Raw genomic sequence first — 17,478 nt, forward strand, 5'->3', positions numbered from 1 at the left:
GAAACAAGGTCTTCAGCTTCGACCACGAGAAACTAATTCCTAATTTATTATTTCTAACTTTTTTATTTTTTTTTTAATTATTATTATTTGAAAAATAATAATAATAATCCCACGACTCTGAGCTTGAAACTGAAGACAAATACATTGTAATAGGGAAAACACGTGGGAGAAAATGAGTAGGACTGAATAGCCTTAAGCGATTTTTTTATTATTATTATTATTTTCATTTTTTTAATTTTTTTTTTATTCCTGAGCTTTTGAATAAGTCCCTGAAAAAGTGCGATTTGATCTTTTACCTCAAACTTGGAAACTGTTCAGCGGGAGCAACGGTACGTGAGACCACACAGCTGGCTGGAGCCCCTTTATGACCAAAGGACAGCCGGACAAACAAGGTAGGAGACTGACCATCACCCTTCTGGCATCTCCGGAGCAGAAGCCGTTTTCCTCCTAACCCCACTATTCCAGGGAGGAAGGCGGAAAGTGGTTCTCAGACACGAGTGGGGGCTGGGGGAGGATCTTACCGTCTCTATGCTACACCTATTCCAGCAATGAATAGGACTGCAGTGAGGATGAATGAGGTTTTCAGCTTTAAACCCCTCCCTCCGTGTAATCCGTTTAGGATACAGTTGAGCAACACGGTTAGGAAGGAAAAGGAAAAAAAAAAGAAAAGAAAAAAAAAAAAAAGAAAAAGAAAAAAAAAAAGAACTTAAATTAATAGCAGTTCAATCGATCGAGCAACAGGTTCGGAAGGCATTCGCCATGGGGGGAGGCAGAGCCGCCCCCAGCTCCGGCCGCCTTCTCCCCTCGCACGCAGCGCCGGGAGGGGACGTGACAGCGGCGGCGGGAGGGATGGGACCGCAGGAAGGGAAGCGAGGAAGACGGCTAAGTCCCGCCTCGGAGGGGAGAAACAGCGCGACCAACGTGTCTGGGCGGGGAGGGAGGGACGGCAGAGGCGGGAGAGCTGCGGCTGCCCGCGAACTTCCAGCGGCGCTGCCGACTGCCTCCCCCGCCCCTCCGAGCAGCCACCGGCTGCACCCGGGCTGACCGCGGAGCTCTGACCGCGGAGCTCGGCGGCGGCACTGAGGGCAGTTCAGGAAGGGTCGACCCCGAGGGGGTGGGGGGGATAGCGGGGGGGGCTTCGCGGGGTGCGCCTGGAGAAGGCAGCCGCAAAGCAGCCTCTCGGATCCCTCCCCGCCCTCCACGGGGTTCTGCGACCCGCGAGGGTCCCGCAGGCCAGGGGCCACCCCCAGCCCCCCTCCCCACGTGGCAGCACGGGGGATCCCCCCCGGTGCCCCGCCCACCCCCTGTGACGCACCGCAGCCGCCCACTTTGGCCGCGGCTCCGGGTCGGGGTTCCCCCGCAGGAGCGGCCCCGCGGCGGCGGGCGGAGCCGCACAGCCCCTGCCCGGCCCCGGGAGCCCCGGGGGCTCCTTGGCCCTGTCCTCAGCGGCCTTTCCTTGCACCTGCCCGAGCTGCAGCCTGGATCTGCGGCCGACAAGCAGCTCTCGTTGCTAGGAGCCTTAATGCTCTTAATTCGATGCCTTAATATCTTGGCAAAGATGCAAAGAGGGATGAAAGGGAGCTTAAGGAAGGGCCCACTGTACTACCCCATTCCTGGCGGGCTTTGTGAATCTGTTCTTTAGGGCTGGTAGAGAGCCCACGTCTCACAAGGCATAGGCATTCATCCGCTCTTAGTCCGCGTAGACCTCACGGTCTCCTCATAGGTCATCTTTCCATAGGTTCTCATCCACTTCTCCAGCACTGGTGTCACCATGTCAGTACAGCCGGGGCTGTATTCCATTCTAGTATATCTCATCCTACACGCAAGGGCATCAATGCTTGGGCAAAAGTTTTCCCAGCAGAAAGAGCAGCTGTGCTGGGTTCAGTGGTGCCCCCATGCTGGCTGTACTACCAGCAAATTCAGCTGGTTGTGTTTATTGATATGGCAACAAATCAGATATCCGCTGCATTTAATTACTACTTGAGATTAGTGCATAAAGCGGCAAATTTCTATTCAGTGCAATGGGACTGCCTGCTTGTCTAAGTCACACATGGTATTACCTGTGTTTGATAAACAGATTACAAGATAATGAGCTATGCACATCAGACAAATATTTACTTGCTGGAGTAAAGCATGGAATTAGCGCTGTGCCAAAAGTGTCCATGGACTTCATAACCAGCAAGAAATCTGTTCTAAACCAGAAGATTTGTAACTGTCATCCAAGATGTCTGAATATCAATATGAGTTACTTCTCATATTATTTCTTAGAGTGTTTACTATGAGGTTTTTTGCTTTCTTTTGGTTAACGGAACAACCAGCATTTCAACATCTACATGATGGCAAAATCCACACAGCAGTTATTCACACCGCTTAGAGAGTAAATTTAGGTGCTTTAGGGGGGAACATACATTGAGCAGACAGGAGACTTGATTTGCTGATCAAAGACTATGACTGCGGATACAGTTTACCATCATTACCAACCTTGTTCTTTACTTTAAACCTAACCTCAGAGTTAATTTTCGTCTTATGTGAGCCCTTTCCAGAAGATCAATGGCATGACAAAATCTGGAAGTGATAAATAACCAAAAGCACCAGATATGGTAACTCTGCTGCAGTAAAGATATACAGATGTAGTGTAACTTCTTGGTTTCCTCTCTGCGGTCCGTAAAACAGAAGAGGCACTCTGGGCAGCTATTTGATGCTCCTAATTATCGTGTACCTGGAAGCATTTGTACTTCAAAGATAAATGATTTACTTTGCCACCAAAATAAGGCTCAGTGTTTCTAAATATTGGATGAAGATTAATAGCAGATAATGTTTGTGTTTAAACACAGAGTATATGTGTGTAAGGCCGTATAAACACATAAGGGCTGCATGCACACACAGCTGTCATTCAAGCAGCTGATCTGTAGAAACCAATGCTATTATGCTCACAAAGAAGGAGTTGTTTTTTTTTTTAAAGCTTGTAAAAGTTGATACTCTTCCTTTGGTTGTGTGTAAAGCAGCCCTAAGTAACAGCATGCACACACACCCACTAGTGTCAGCTCTTATGTTGATAGCCTCACAGATATCAGGCGTCCTGCTGATAAAGGGTTGCGTTTGTACTGTAGAAAAATGGGCTGCCCTGCTATCCCTACATTCTGGTGAATATATGGAAGGGGAAAAGGAAGTGGTCTGGTTTTCTTTGAGGAAAAACAGTTTTATGGAAATTGGGAATCGCTGAGTCCCATGTGACCCTGAAAGAGTAATACCACATGCACAGCACACATCAGTAACCTCAGCTGTATGAGGAGCTCCATAGGCCTCCAAGAGCCTCTAGCATGGTCCTGACTCCCATTTACAGGCGAAGATGCTGAGGCAAAGAGAGGTGAGTTCATTTGCCTAAGGATACCCAGCAGGTGAATGGCAATACTAGGAACAAAAGGCCAGTGGTCCAAGTCCTGATCCACTCTTTCTGATTTTCTCCCTTCAAGAAATACAGTGGTTAAGCAATGATAAATCAGTCAATTTTCATAAGGGAGATGAATAGGTATAATAACTACATCAAATGTATGTACATAATTTTATCACGAATAGCTGCTTCACAAAGAAATTTTAATGTTTTCTTTACGCCTGCACTACAGGACTGTAATATAAATTATCCACTGATTTCTCTCTTCAGCAAAACATTTAAGTGCACACTTCTCTTTAATGAGATGGCTAAGTGTTATGCTGAAGCCAAAGCACGAGGCTTCAGAGGAGCATGACCAGTAGGCAATCAAGAATTCGGCTTCTGTACAGGCGTGTAACAATCACTTCTGAATGTTCTCACTGCTCAGCACTTCTTGTTACAACAAAGATTTGAAGGCAAGGCTGACGTGCAGGACATCCACGAGGCTGGTTTATGTTATTTTGGTTTGAATTCTTCATGCTTTGGCTTGAATTGAAAAGTAACACTGAGGACACATGCTGAATTCCACTTGAATGAAACTAGCTTCAAGATGCACCACAAGAACAGACTGTTTAGACACAAATGGGATTTCAGTCCATGGGGTCTGATTAGACTTGGTTCAGGGTACAAATGGGCAGTGTGTGGAGGATGGAAGTTGGGCCCTCAGTACCACTTGTTCCTTCTTTGCAGATCTGTTCCTGTAGCATTGGCCTATCTGATATATTTGAATGTTGTATGTGAGAGACAGACAGACAGACTCTTAAAAAGATAATGAATGAACTGCATCCCATGTGTTGCAAGCAAACCTGATTTCATTCTGACCTCTAGTTAGTCACTGGTTCCACACCCTGTGTTAGCAGGTGCAAGGCACCCCATGATTGCTTCTTTGAGCAAAACCAGATAGTGCAGTATAAACAGGCTACAGAGAATATTGGTATGTACAGACATCACTACATATGGACTTTCTGCAGATGTGCTCTCCCCCATTCTGTGTATTTTTCTTCCTAAAAATATTAGTTACAAATCAAATATATTTTTTTTCTCTTTGTCTCCTGATTTTGCAAAGGGATGTATTATGTCCAGGTGTTCTTAGCCACAGGGATCACAGAATCATAGAATCTTAGAATGGCTTAGCTTGGAGGGGGCCTTAAAGATCATCTGCTCCCAACTCCCCACCATGGACAGGGCTACCTCCCACCAGATCAGGCTGCCCAGGGCCCCATCAAACCTGGACTTGAGTGCCTCCAGGGATGAGGCATCCACACCTTCTCTGGGCAGCTGTGCCAGTGCCTCACCACCCATGCATGAAGTCTTATTAATAACCATATGACCAGACTGTGATATATAATTTTGGAGAGGGAGGCAGGTGCTACTTTACTCTAGAAGTTAGCACTGTTCTTTGCTGATGAAGTATGCAGTACTAACCAGGACATTAGAACCTACTGAATTTCCATCAGATGTCTTGATCTTATGAAGTTTAAAGTTATGTATTATGACTGCAGTTAGAGGCTAGTCTAAATATTTGCCAGAATAAAGCTATGTTCATTTAATTTGGAATCTAAGGCATTGCTCAGCTTGTGAAAATACTGTGTCTTTAGTGTTAGACTTATTCCACCAGTCACTGTGTGTATATATTAGTCAACTTCTTGATAACTTAATTTTTTAATGAAAATAATATTAGAAGATAGTAATGTAGAGTAAGTTCTCTTCCATCACAAACATGACAAAAAATAGTTTCTGGATCTTCCTGTCACTATGTCAGTGCTAAATAACTCACAAGATGGAATCTGATGTCAAATACTTGAAGGGATTTATTTCTTGATTATGCGCTTCATTAAAGCCTTGAGAGAGCCACACACGTTTATTGCATCCTCTTGTACAGTCACAACAGGACATGTTCATACTCAGGACTGCTTGTTGATCCAAAATGTGTGTCACTAAATCAGCAACAGCCTAAATAGCATGAGAATCATAGAATTATCAAGGTTGGAAAAGAGCTCTATGATCAGCTAGTCCAACCATCAACCCATTCCCACCATGCCCACTAAACCATGTCCCCAGGTGCTACATCTACACATTTCTTGAACACCTCCAGGAACGAGGACCCTACCACCTCCCTGGGCAGCCTGTTCCAGTGCCCAGCCACTCTTTCAGAGACTAAATTTTTTCTTATATCCAACCTGAACATCCCCTGGCCAACTTGAGGCCATTACCACTTTCATGTTTCATTTCTGTTAGGTGGGCTGTTAAGAACTCACCTGCTCTGTTCATGGAAGTAAACAGCTGAAAAATCATGACAGTAAATTGTTCAATAGTAGACTTTGAAACCTCCCTATGTTCACACATTGTGTGTGTACCAATGCTGACCCTGTTTACAGAGTCTGTGCTAAAGCATATACTGGTTCAGCACCAAAGGTTCGATGGATTTGCTCATAAAGGATTTAGGTGTCCAAACCGCAAAGCAGCATTAGCAGTCCTTTCTCAAGCTTCCCATGCAGTGCAAGGGAGACGTAGCATCTCTAAAAGGAGCCTGAGAAGCACTGATCATATGAGGTTTGTACTGTACACCTACCAAGTAGACAGCTGTTGAACGGCGCTCTGGTGATGGCAACTTTGAACATAAGCATTTCAATCTGGCTGAAAGAATTTGCCAGCACTCAGTGATTATTTAGGAAATTCCTGAAAAATAATTGTGGTTTTGAAAGTTAACATCTATGTTTGTCGTTCACCAAGCACTTGACACGTGTATCTTGACTCAGCGCAGTGTTGTTTTAGGCTTACAATTTTCACCCGCAGTGCCATGCATTGCTTCTCTGATAGTACTTGATTCTATCTTTATGTGACAAGTACAGGAAAATTCTGACTGATGTATTACTGAGATGTCCTTTTACACTTCACTGTGTTAGGCCAGGCTAGGTTTTCACAGCAGTACTATCTGATCTTAAAATCTCTGATGAGGCTATTCCTACACTCAGTTCTATTATTTGACTCAGCAATTCATCTCTGGCCCCAGACTTGGACAAACATAATTTCCTCTTAACTTCTTGGCTCAGTTATTTGGGAAGGGTGGAGAGTTTTTGGCTTCTTTGTTGTTGTTTGGGCACATTCAAGCTGATACATATCAATTCTGCTGGGCAAGTTATCAATAGATCACGTGCTAAAGTTTGAGAATATTGAGCAACTTTTCCAGACTTTGAGATTCAGTCAGTTAGAAGACGTGCTTCAACTGCGTATACAAAGGGGAAGGTTTCTTTGATGAAAGCCAGGAATTTAGATCAAAACACTGTTTATTTTCCCAAGGTTGACAGTTAAAGGATGAAAAAAATACTATTTTATTAAGACCAGAAATCCATGTCTTGATCTTAAATGAGTGTGTTTTGTGAAGGAGGGAAACTGTGCTGCAGTGACAAGATCAGAGAATTCATTTATTTTTTTCTTTTGGTGCGGAAGTTCTATATAGGAAAATAAAAAAAGCAGCAATAAATTAATATAAAAAGAAGCCTGATACAAGAGTATAGTCAGTCAAATGTAAATGCTCCAGATCTTAATCTAAATCCTGTGAGCTATACCCATACAAGTGGTCCATTGATTTCAGTCATACAATTCCTAATGTAAGCAGACTTCAGCCCTTCTCACTAATAGGCATGTTCTATTTCTGGCAAGGGAAGAGAAGTTGTGGACCCCAGATGGGAAAGCCTAGTACAACTGAGCCATTAATAAAATATTCACCTTGATGTTGGTGACCTTCTGCGTACTCAAGGGCATTAATAAACACACAGACTGTTTGACTTCAAGGTAATTTAGAGGAGATCCATTACTTAATCTGTTTTCTAAAGCCCATCTATTTTGGGCACTGCATTTAGTTCACCTATAGTGACGGCTCATATAAGCTGTCTTTTATTAGGCTTCTTGATGACCCCTCATTGTGGAAGACTTTCAGGCAGGCCTGAGCAGGGACTGGTGCTGTAGGGTGATTACAGCACCTGTCAGAGCCCAGTCATAAGTATTCAAGGAAGTCCTAGAGATAGGGTCCAATTTCTTTAACAGTGTCTCCAAATATACACTTAAGAGACTTCTTCCTGTCCTGAAATTTAAGACCCTAAATAGCCAGTGGAAAGAAACATAGTCTTTGCAGTCTCAGACTTTATGCTCACCTGGTTTATTTTTGTTTTCTAAGTTGTTCTGTCTTTCTAAGCCTGTAACATTCCAGACAGAAATACAACTGGTGACAGCTATGCTGCTGCACTTTGGTAGTGTTGGGTTTTTGTTTTGTTTTGTTTTGTTTGTTTCTTTGTTTCTTTGTTTTATTTTTTCTGAGTATTTCACAAGAAAGAGTTAAAGACCTGTATGATGTAATGAAGTGCAGTTCCAGCTTCAGTTTTGGCCAGTAGATGATGAAACACATTATCTGCATGCAAGCAAGATGTTAGCAGCAGGGAAAATATGAATAAGGGTAAGAAAACACAAACATTAAGTTCATTACTTGGAGAGGCTCAAATTCAGCAAAATTTTCAAGCATGTGCTTCAGATTCTTTGACTTAAAGTGTGCTTGCTGGCATAGCCTTATACAGACATTAACTATTTTATGTCCCTAAGGTCAAATGCACTGGCATAAAATATCATTAACTTTCCTTTTAATTATTGAGAAAGTTGTATAAAATGGTTAATGTGACTATCCATAAAAAGAAGTCAAGTAATAGTACTTCTGCCTACCTGCCTTTAAGAGGAAATGGTTTTAAACTGAAGGAGGGAAGATTTAGGTTGGATGTCAGGAGGAGGTTATTTCCTATGAGAGTGGTGAGGTGTTGGAACAGGCTGCCCAGAGAGGGTGTGGATGCTCCATACCTGGAGGTGTTCAAGGCCAGGTTGGATGGGGCTCTGGGCAGCCTAGTCTGGTATTAAATGGGGTGCTGCCTGTGGTGAGTGAGTTGGAGATTCATGATCCTTGAGGTCCCTTCCAACCTGGGCCATTCTGTGATTCTGTGATTCTGCGATTCTGCCTACATGTTTGTCCATCACTTGTTTTGAGAATACTGAGCACCTTCCATGCTTGCTAGCATTGTCAGAGCTTAGCCTGAAAGATTTTATAGCCATATAGGCTATGCATGCAGAAGTTGTCACAGCTGATACTCTAATGAATTTCAGAGTCCAAAGTAAAGCCTTGGCTCTGTTAAATGGATGAGTGTTTTTGCAGACAGACTTAATCTCTGTCAAGTGATAGCCTTACACACACATGCTCACACATGCATATATATCTACATACACGAATGTATGAATAACACATTTTTGCAGTGTTACTGAGAAGACCTTTTAAAGCATGTCTGATCATATAAATATAAATTACAAATATAGTCAGACATCTGTCTAAAAACATATAAATACATTCAGACATCTGTTTTAAGAATGCCTTTCCAATATTTTTTTGCAAACATAACTAAGCAAAAGACGCAATTCAGGGTGGGATGCAGTCGTGACACAAACTGGGGGGCAAGCAGAGGCTGCACAGATGTTCAGCTGTTCCTCCCACCCATGACTCTATGAAGTGAGCAGTGGCCTGAAAGCCCCTTCTCCAGTCCCCTCAGGGTAATATGACAGAATCTCATTCAGCAAGCCCAGGCTGCCAAATTTAGACCCTGATAAAGGCAGCACTTTCTTTGAGCACATTATGAAGTGCAGAGAACCTCCCTGGTACACTAAGGCATATTTGACTCTTCACACGTAGAGAGTTCTGCAGAGGAGATATAAGTTGAACAAATGATATAGTAAGTCCATGACATGACCAGAAGCACGGGGTGCGTCTGCTGGTGCTGAACTCAATGTTGACACCATGTGCGTTCCTGACAAAGTCTTGTACTGGGAAGTGGTAGCTCTGCTAACAGATTCCATGCTTTTTTGCAGATGTATTGTGAGAGGTTTATATGTATCCTGAGAATACTTGGAACTACACTCTTTGGAGTGTCCCTCCTGCTGGGAATCACCGCTGCTTACATTGTGGGCTACCAGTTTATCCAAACAGACAATTACTACTTCTCCTTTGGACTCTATGGTGCTATCCTGGCATCACATCTCATCATCCAAAGCCTGTTTGCCTACCTAGAGCACAGGAAAATGAAGCGGTCGCTAGAGACTCCAATCAAGCTGAACAAAACTGTTGCCCTTTGTATTGCTGCCTATCAAGAGGATCCTGACTACTTAAGAAAATGTTTACTTTCTGTGAAAAGATTGACCTACCCTGGAATTAAAGTTGTTATGGTCATTGATGGGAACTCGGAAGATGACGTTTACATGATGGACATTTTTACTGAAATCATGGGTAGGGACAAATCTGCCACTTATATCTGGAGTAACAACTTCCATGACAAAGGTCCAGGTGAGACGGAGGAGTCTCACAGAGAGAGCATGCAGCACGTATCTCAGCTGGTCCTGTCCAACAAAAGTGTTTGCATCATGCAGAAATGGGGTGGAAAAAGAGAAGTAATGTACACAGCATTCAAAGCACTGGGGAGAAGCGTGGATTATGTACAGGTAGGTATTAAAGCACCAGGTCAGTGCCAATTCAAACACACTTTGAAAGAAAGCAGCTTTTGTATATTTTGTGCCGCATGTTAGAGGCCATCCTAGTCCCTGATGAACACAGTGCTCCTTTCAGTCTGTTTGGAAACAGCTTGACCGTTAAAAGTGTATTTTGCTCCTTTTTAAAATGGTCAGCCTATCTGTGAATACGTTAAATCTACCAGCTATTGGAGAAATATGGAATATCTCCTCAAACTTCAGTACATCTCCCCATGGTTTTGCTTCAGGCAAAGCCAGTGGCCTCCCGAAGACCCCCTCTCTGCTCCTTTAAGTCTAGATCTTGGGTAAAGTTTTGTTTTGTGAGAATTTCAGTGGCCACATATGAGGGCAGGCAGACAAGTATTTGGTGGCACTAGGGAATATCTCAGTGGTAGAGTCTGTGAAAAAGATGGGGATATTCTGAAGCTTTTGATGGCTGTGGAGAGTATTCAATAAAAAAGGTCAACATGCAGTATTGAAAGAAAGATTTCTTCAGCTAAAGCCTGAAGGAGCTTTTGCTTCATCACTTACAGCTGCATTACCTCACTCACCGCGACTTGGCCTTTAAAGCCCTTATGACACTGTTCACTTAAAAATGAATTAGGCTGAGTCCTCCCTCCCCGTTTCCAAAGCAGCAGAGACACATTTCTTTCCAGCTGCCTTGGATCCTGTGAAAGATTTTCTATGTTTGTGACTTACACATGGAAGCACTCCTCACTCAGGCAAACAGACTGCAGCAAGTCCAGGAGGCCATGAGTGGAGGGAGGCATGTAGAACTAGGCCAGACCCTGAAGGTCATTAGTTGTATATATCAGTATATTAGTTGTATATGAAGACCAGTTAGATTTATTCCACTAAATCCTTCTGATTATGAGACAATCTTCCTAATTAATCACCCTCAGCATTTCCTGCCCACTCCTGAGATCAGCACATAACTTTGCCTCCATAATTCTCCTCTGGTGGGACAGTCGATATATTGTCAGTATAGTGTCAGAAACCACCCTGGTCTTAGAACTTTAAGAGTTACTGGAGGTTTAAAAGCTAGGCAACAATTTAAAACTCATCCTTGAGCATTTCCAAAACTTTAACTGATTTATTATCCAAAAACAATGGACTTAAATTTCCCATTGTCTGCAGTTTGATTCTGTGCTGTGAGGGACTGTGATGGGATCAAAAATGCTGTTTTTCTGCATTGACATCATTTTATAATCACTTCCCACAGAAGTATCAGATTGCAGAGAATGAAGGCAGAGAGGAAGCAGATTCATGACAACTTTCCTTTCTCAGTTCAGCTCTTGCATTTGCTTGGAGAACCTGGAAAAAGTGTTTCTCTTTCAGCAGTTATACCATAAACTAAGAAAACAGAAGAGATGTTTCTGGTCTCTCTATCAATTAACACTCCTGACCTAGCTCAGAAGTCCTGATGAATGTGTCATGGACTAACTGGTGACTGATAGCACAGTCACATCCATGTTGCAATTGCATTGCCTTGGTGGCTCTGGTTGGCCACAGTCCTGATGCAGTACAGGTGACATATGGCTCTGTTTTGTGAATTAGTGTAGGCTGAGATTTTTCACACAGCTCTTTAGGGGTATCTTTAGGACTAAATTACTTTAAATTGCCCCCACATCTTAATAGCTGAGTAATCTGCATCAATGATAAGCCATTTTAGAGCAATCAGTATGACTGCCCGTACCTAACACTGTGGGCCTCACAGTCCTTAAACTTACTTTAATCCTAAGAGCAGGTGATCATAGCAGACATGTAAATGTAGATAACGAAGATGTTGTTCACTAGAATACTCTCACTAAATACCTGAAATCACTTTGAAGACTTTAATTCCCTGTTGGAGGAGGCAAGGGCAAAGCTGGATAGTGCAGTCAGGGTGCAGTTCATCTTGGCTAGATCCACTCAGCACAGTGTGAGCTCCATGGAGAATCTTGGTTTTAAACGACCACTGGTTGCAGCAAGCATTTGAACAGCATGCTAAGAGCTGAAGGCAGCAGCATGCAAGGTCAGGTGTCCCTTTCATGCAACTCTCTGATTCACAGTGGTAATTTCTAGGTCACCCTGCCCTTATGTGGAAATATGGCAAACTGGCTCTTAGACTGTGCTGGGCCAGGCCCGGCTGGCCAGCCCTTGGTGTGTTTCATTCAGGTTTCTAAGTTGCTTCTCTCAGGTTATGTCCTCTTTTCACCTAGAAAAACTTCATCCAGATGGAAAATGACAGCTTGTCCCAGGAATGCAGACATGTCCATGGTGTTGGCATGGCCAGGATGCATGCTGGTCATTTGTAAATAAACCCTGTGTTTTCAAGATTCCTCATCTCATAATAGCAGTGTTGCTCATGACAGGTTTCTCTGCTATAGATAACTGCATCAGGTGGGTGGGGACTGCTCAGCTACTGAGTGACAGGCACAGGACTGAAATCCGAGGAGCTGGACAGGAGACTGACCCAATCTGACCGCTTGTAGCCACAAGAAATGGGACAAGTATCTGAGCCCTGAACACCAACAAACAGCAGATTTGCCATGCAGAGCACTCAGTGACAGCTTTGGTCAGGAAGTCCTGGGCAGAAGTACAGGCATTTTTTCTTCCCTTCATCAAAATTAATGGTGCTTTTCTATCACCATGTGCTGTCATTGATGACAGCTTTCCACCAAAGCTGGAGGAATACATTGGGCAGGCTACAAAGGTGCTCCCCAGGCTGAGTCCTCCAAGGAGAGGAGCTGGATGCTCCAAGTTAATGGAAGCTGGAGATACTTACGGATTTTCTCCTGACAGAAAGATGAGAGCTCTCATCAGCTTTTGCCTTTCAGCCTCCAAGTGAGTGTGGAGAGGAAACATTCTGGCAGACGCTAAGCTGCATCACAAGCTGTGCAGCCTGATTATCATAGAACTGTAGAATTATAGAATGGCTTAGGTTGAACAGGACCTTAAAATCATCTAGTTACAATGCCTCTGCCATGGGCAGGGTTGCCAACCACTAATCAGGCTGCCCCATCCAGTCTGACCTTGAATGCCTCTAGAGATGGGGCATCCCCAACCTCTCTGGGCAACCTGTTCCAGCTCCTCACCACCCCGAGTACAAAATTTCTTACTAACATATAACCTAAATCTCTCCTCTTTTACTTTAAAGCCACTCCCTCTTGTCCTCTCACTATCAGATCATGTAAAAAGTCATTCAACACCTTGCACTTGGCCTTGTTAAACCTCATTAGGTTCTTATGTGCTCACTTTTTGAGCCTGTCCAGGTTTCCCTGGAAGGTGTCCCCTACCTCCTACTGTGTCAACTGCAAAACTTAACTTGGTGTCATCAGCAAACTTGCTTGTAACATCCCAGCTCAATTCTAGCCCCTAACAGAATCCCTAAAAACTTTCCTCCCCTTCACAGAGCAGGAATAAATACTTCTGCTCCCATGGAGCAAGGGGGCTAAAGACACCAAAAGTAAAATTGATATGAAGCCTTGCTGGCATTTAGCTTAATAGCTTACTCATGCAGAGCCACTGACTTCTACCCCTACGGTCCTCACCTGAAATACCAGGAATGTGAATTCTGGATAAAGTGGGAGAAGGAGGTGAATTTGTAGGACAGAATCTGCCCAGCCAGAAGAGTGTTTCTGGGACAGCCTCCCTCTCAAGGAGCTCAGGGCATCTGTGAAATGAGTGCACAGACTATTGGGGAACTGCTTTCAGCAGCAGCTGGGACAAGGAGGTACCCACTTGTTTTAAAAAGGCTGCAGCCCATGTCATTAGCTTCTGAGGAAAGGAAAGCAGCATCAGCTGACTTGCAGAGTGGCCAGCCTGTCTGAGCCCTCCTACTCTCCAGAGGAAAGCCAATTCCTAACGTACACAGTGTCTAGTTGACTGGGAGTGTTTGTGTGGTTGAAAAGCCTGTGTATGTCATCTATTTCTGCCCTAGTCTCATGGAGTACTGCACTTTGGGACTTGCTCCTTCTGGTCTTACTTAGATATTTTTATAAGAACACTGGAGGAAAATAGCAAATCATTTCTGTACATCATATCTCAAATCCTAGCACTGTTAGTAACACACCATACATCCAAATGTGAGGATGAGTTTGTTCTATAACCCAAAATACATATCTTACATGAATTTCTAAATCCTTCTGTGAGTGAAAGAACTATTAGATTTCTTTCCAGACTCCTAGCTGACTTTTTCCTTTTTTTTTTCTTAACAAGCATCTGGAATTTAACTCCTCACTCCTTCCCTCACTCCTTTGGCAGCAGGAGACATTTAACCAGGGTACTAAAACCATGCAGCCAACACAGGGGAACCCTATGTCAGGGCTCAGCAGGAATCTGCAACACACCCATGAACATTGTCTTGCTCCGTAGTGCCCCATCTCTGAGAGTGTCTTTTATTCAAAGCTGTCAGCCCAGTGTGCCAGTAAAACAAATAGAGTTGATACAGAAGAGAGGATTGTTTCCGTGCATGGCCCTTATAAGCACTCAGTTTCATTCAGCAGCACTTCTTGCTGCCTGATACAAATGGACTTTAAGAAGTATCAATACAGATTCCAAAGAGAGATTTAATTGCCTCCAGGCGAATGTGCCTACAGAGGCATTCACCATTCAAGTGATTTTTATTCTCTGTTCAAGTGTACCCCTTAACCAACCCATTTTTGTTCTTGATTCTGTCTTTCTTGTAGGTCTGTGATTCAGACACAATGCTTGATCCAGCTTCATCAGTGGAGATGGTTAAGGTCTTAGAAGAAGATCCAATGGTTGGAGGAGTTGGAGGTGACGTGCAGGTGAGTGCAGTGGGGAGTTTCAGCAAATATTTGTACTGCAATAGTTTTACGTGCCTGGAATAGGATTGAATACACAGTGGTATCATCGCAAAGGCTCCTGTAAGACCTTACCCTTTTTATCTGTTGAACAGAATGCTAATTCACAGGTATGAGCACTGTGGTTTTAACACTCATAGAAAGCAGATAAGTATTATTCTCCCCACATATGTGAAAAATGGAGCATTAGGACAGTCGGGCCTGTTGCTGCATCTTTGAGTATCTGGACATGATTTTTTGTTCAAGGTGCCACAGAAAAGCTTTAGGGCACCAGGGAACAGAGAACAGCTCTCCCAAAGCCAAGTCCAGCACCTCAGGCCTTACTTGCTAATATTACTACTCGCAGCCAAGATTGTTACGAATAAAGCCTTTTAGAAATGCAGTGCACTATGCACTCTGTATTTCTGAGTTTCCTACGCATGTCAGACTGAACAATGTGAAGTCCTGCAGTCAACCCAACTCCACTTCTGTGAGGATTTCCATCTGTTCATTCCTTCCAACACAAATTTTTCTGCTACAATTTATAAAAAAATATATGCATATAAACATTCCGATTGGCCTTGGGATTGGTTCCTTACTCCAGTTAGGCTTTTATGTGAAACAAAGGAGAAAGGGCCATCTATATGGGCAAACACTTACTGAAGAATGTCCCAGTAGTCAGAAGTATTTCAGGTATGTGGCTCTTAATTCCAGAAATTAAGATTCCTACAGAAGCCTGAGTATCTTTTGGCTCTGGTCTGATCACAAACTGAGCTGAAAATGTGGATGTGAAGGCTTGGACACCTGCATTTGCCTTTTCCTCCACTGAGAGTTCAGACTCAGATTATAGCTATACAGCATTTTAAGAGGATGCCTGAGCTTCAGGTGAGTTTTGGGGCATACTGAACAGAAGGACTGAGCTGTTTATATGAGCTGAAGCATGTCTGTTGGAATATCATAGTGTGTCTTGAGGCATAATAACAGTGCCAGTACACCAGAGTCAACTCAAACAAGGCTGTAATAGGGCCTAATATCACAGATGGGATCACACTCCAGGATGAAACATCCAGGGCAAACCTTAAATGACCAAAAATGTAAGCTGAAGACCACGTGTTCAGCCTCTCATATGCTGGCATAGCTTTAGGAGGGCTGGAAGAAGTTCTGTGAGAAGCACAGCTGTTCATAAGTGGAGGAGAGATGCAGACAGACACATTTTGGATTTCTCTTTCTCCTGGGAGAGGCTGAGCTCAGCAGGTTCTTAAATGGGGGTGAAGAGAAAGGAAAAATGAGCCAGGAAGGCAGGTGCTTAGTGGAGAAGAGGAAAGGTTGTGAGAAAAGTGATCATTTTTGTGGAAAAGCCTCTTGAAGACTCTACCTTGCCTTTCCTGTCACTGTCCTGGACTGTGTAAGGTTGGTAACATGTCTGACCTAAGAGTGAGGCTCCCCTTATATTTTAGCTATCAGTACTCCAGTTTCTGCAAATTGCTTTTTGATCCAGTGTGTATAATATCCTTCTCAAGAGCTCATCTAAAATGCCAACTTCTTGTATTTTGCAGATTTTGAACAAGTATGATTCCTGGATCTCCTTTCTGAGCAGTGTGAGATACTGGATGGCATTCAATATAGAAAGAGCCTGCCAGTCCTACTTCGGCTGCGTACAGTGCATCAGTGGACCTCTGGGAATGTACAGGAACTCTTTACTCCATGAATTCGTGGAAGATTGGTACAATCAAGAATTTATGGGCTCCCAGTGCAGCTTTGGAGACGACAGGCATCTAACTAACCGAGTGCTAAGTCTGGGCTATGCAACAAAATACACAGCTAGATCCAAGTGCCTTACCGAAACACCAATAGAGTATCTCAGGTGGCTGAATCAGCAGACCCGCTGGAGTAAATCATATTTTAGAGAGTGGCTTTATAATGCAATGTGGTTCCACAAGCACCATTTGTGGATGACCTATGAAGCTGTAATCACTGGATTCTTTCCTTTCTTCCTTATCGCTACAGTCATTCAGCTCTTCTACAGGGGAAAAATCTGGAACATCCTCCTTTTCTTGTTGACAGTTCAGTTAGTAGGCCTGATAAAGTCTTCCTTTGCCAGCTTCCTTAGGGGCAACATTGTCATGGTTTTCATGTCACTCTACTCAGTGTTGTATATGTCAAGTTTACTGCCAGCAAAGATGTTTGCAATTGCCACGATAAACAAAGCAGGGTGGGGCACATCAGGAAGAAAAACCATTGTAGTTAATTTTATAGGACTCATTCCAGTCTCCATTTGGTTTACAATCCTCCTAGGTGGCGTAATTTTCACTATCTACAAGGAATCAAAAAAGCCATTCTCTGAGTCAAAAACAACAGTTCTCGTCATTGGTACAATCCTCTATGCATGTTACTGGGTTCTTCTGTTGACTTTGTACTTGGTTCTTATCACCAAATGTGGCAGGCGGAAGAAAGAGCAACACTATGACATGGTGCTAGATGTATGATGTTTCTGTGGGAAGTCACCCACGGAGTTCTAAAGCAACCCAAGAACCTTGTAGTATCTGTGGCATGGGACGAATGTTGCCAAGGGAAATGGATCACTGCTGCTGGGAATAGGACGTTTATATTCCTCTGGGTTCATTTTCATCCTGCCAAAGTAAGAAAATCAAAAACAATAGAAAATGATTTTTTATTTTTATTTTTTTTACCAAGGGGGAAAAATCAAAC

General features: G+C 43.5%; 1 protein-coding gene across 1 annotated transcript; it reads left to right on the forward strand.

Annotated features, from left to right (window-relative positions):
• Positions 1 to 254: 254 nt before the first annotated feature.
• HAS2 (hyaluronan synthase 2) lies at positions 255 to 17,255 on the forward strand. Its single transcript, XM_072329677.1, has 4 exons — positions 255 to 392; positions 9,329 to 9,955; positions 14,653 to 14,754; positions 16,326 to 17,255. Exons 2-4 carry the CDS (start codon positions 9,329 to 9,331, stop codon positions 17,253 to 17,255), a joined length of 1,659 nt encoding a protein of 552 aa, XP_072185778.1. The 5' UTR covers positions 255 to 392.
• Positions 17,256 to 17,478: the final 223 nt, after the last annotated feature.

Source organism: Excalfactoria chinensis, chromosome 2 (assembly GCF_039878825.1).
Source record: "Excalfactoria chinensis isolate bCotChi1 chromosome 2, bCotChi1.hap2, whole genome shotgun sequence".
Lineage (NCBI taxonomy): Eukaryota > Metazoa > Chordata > Aves > Galliformes > Phasianidae > Excalfactoria > Excalfactoria chinensis.

Excerpts from the sequence above, each read along its gene's own strand:
- HAS2 (XM_072329677.1), top strand. The coding sequence starts at position 9,329 with ATGTATTGTGAGAGGTTTATATGTATCCTGAGAATACTTGGAACTACA. Across the intron at positions 9,956-14,652 it reads GAAGCGTGGATTATGTACAG|GTCTGTGATTCAGACACAAT; the intron begins GTAGGTATTAAA and ends TCTTTCTTGTAG. Across the intron at positions 14,755-16,325 it reads GAGTTGGAGGTGACGTGCAG|ATTTTGAACAAGTATGATTC; the intron begins GTGAGTGCAGTG and ends TGTATTTTGCAG.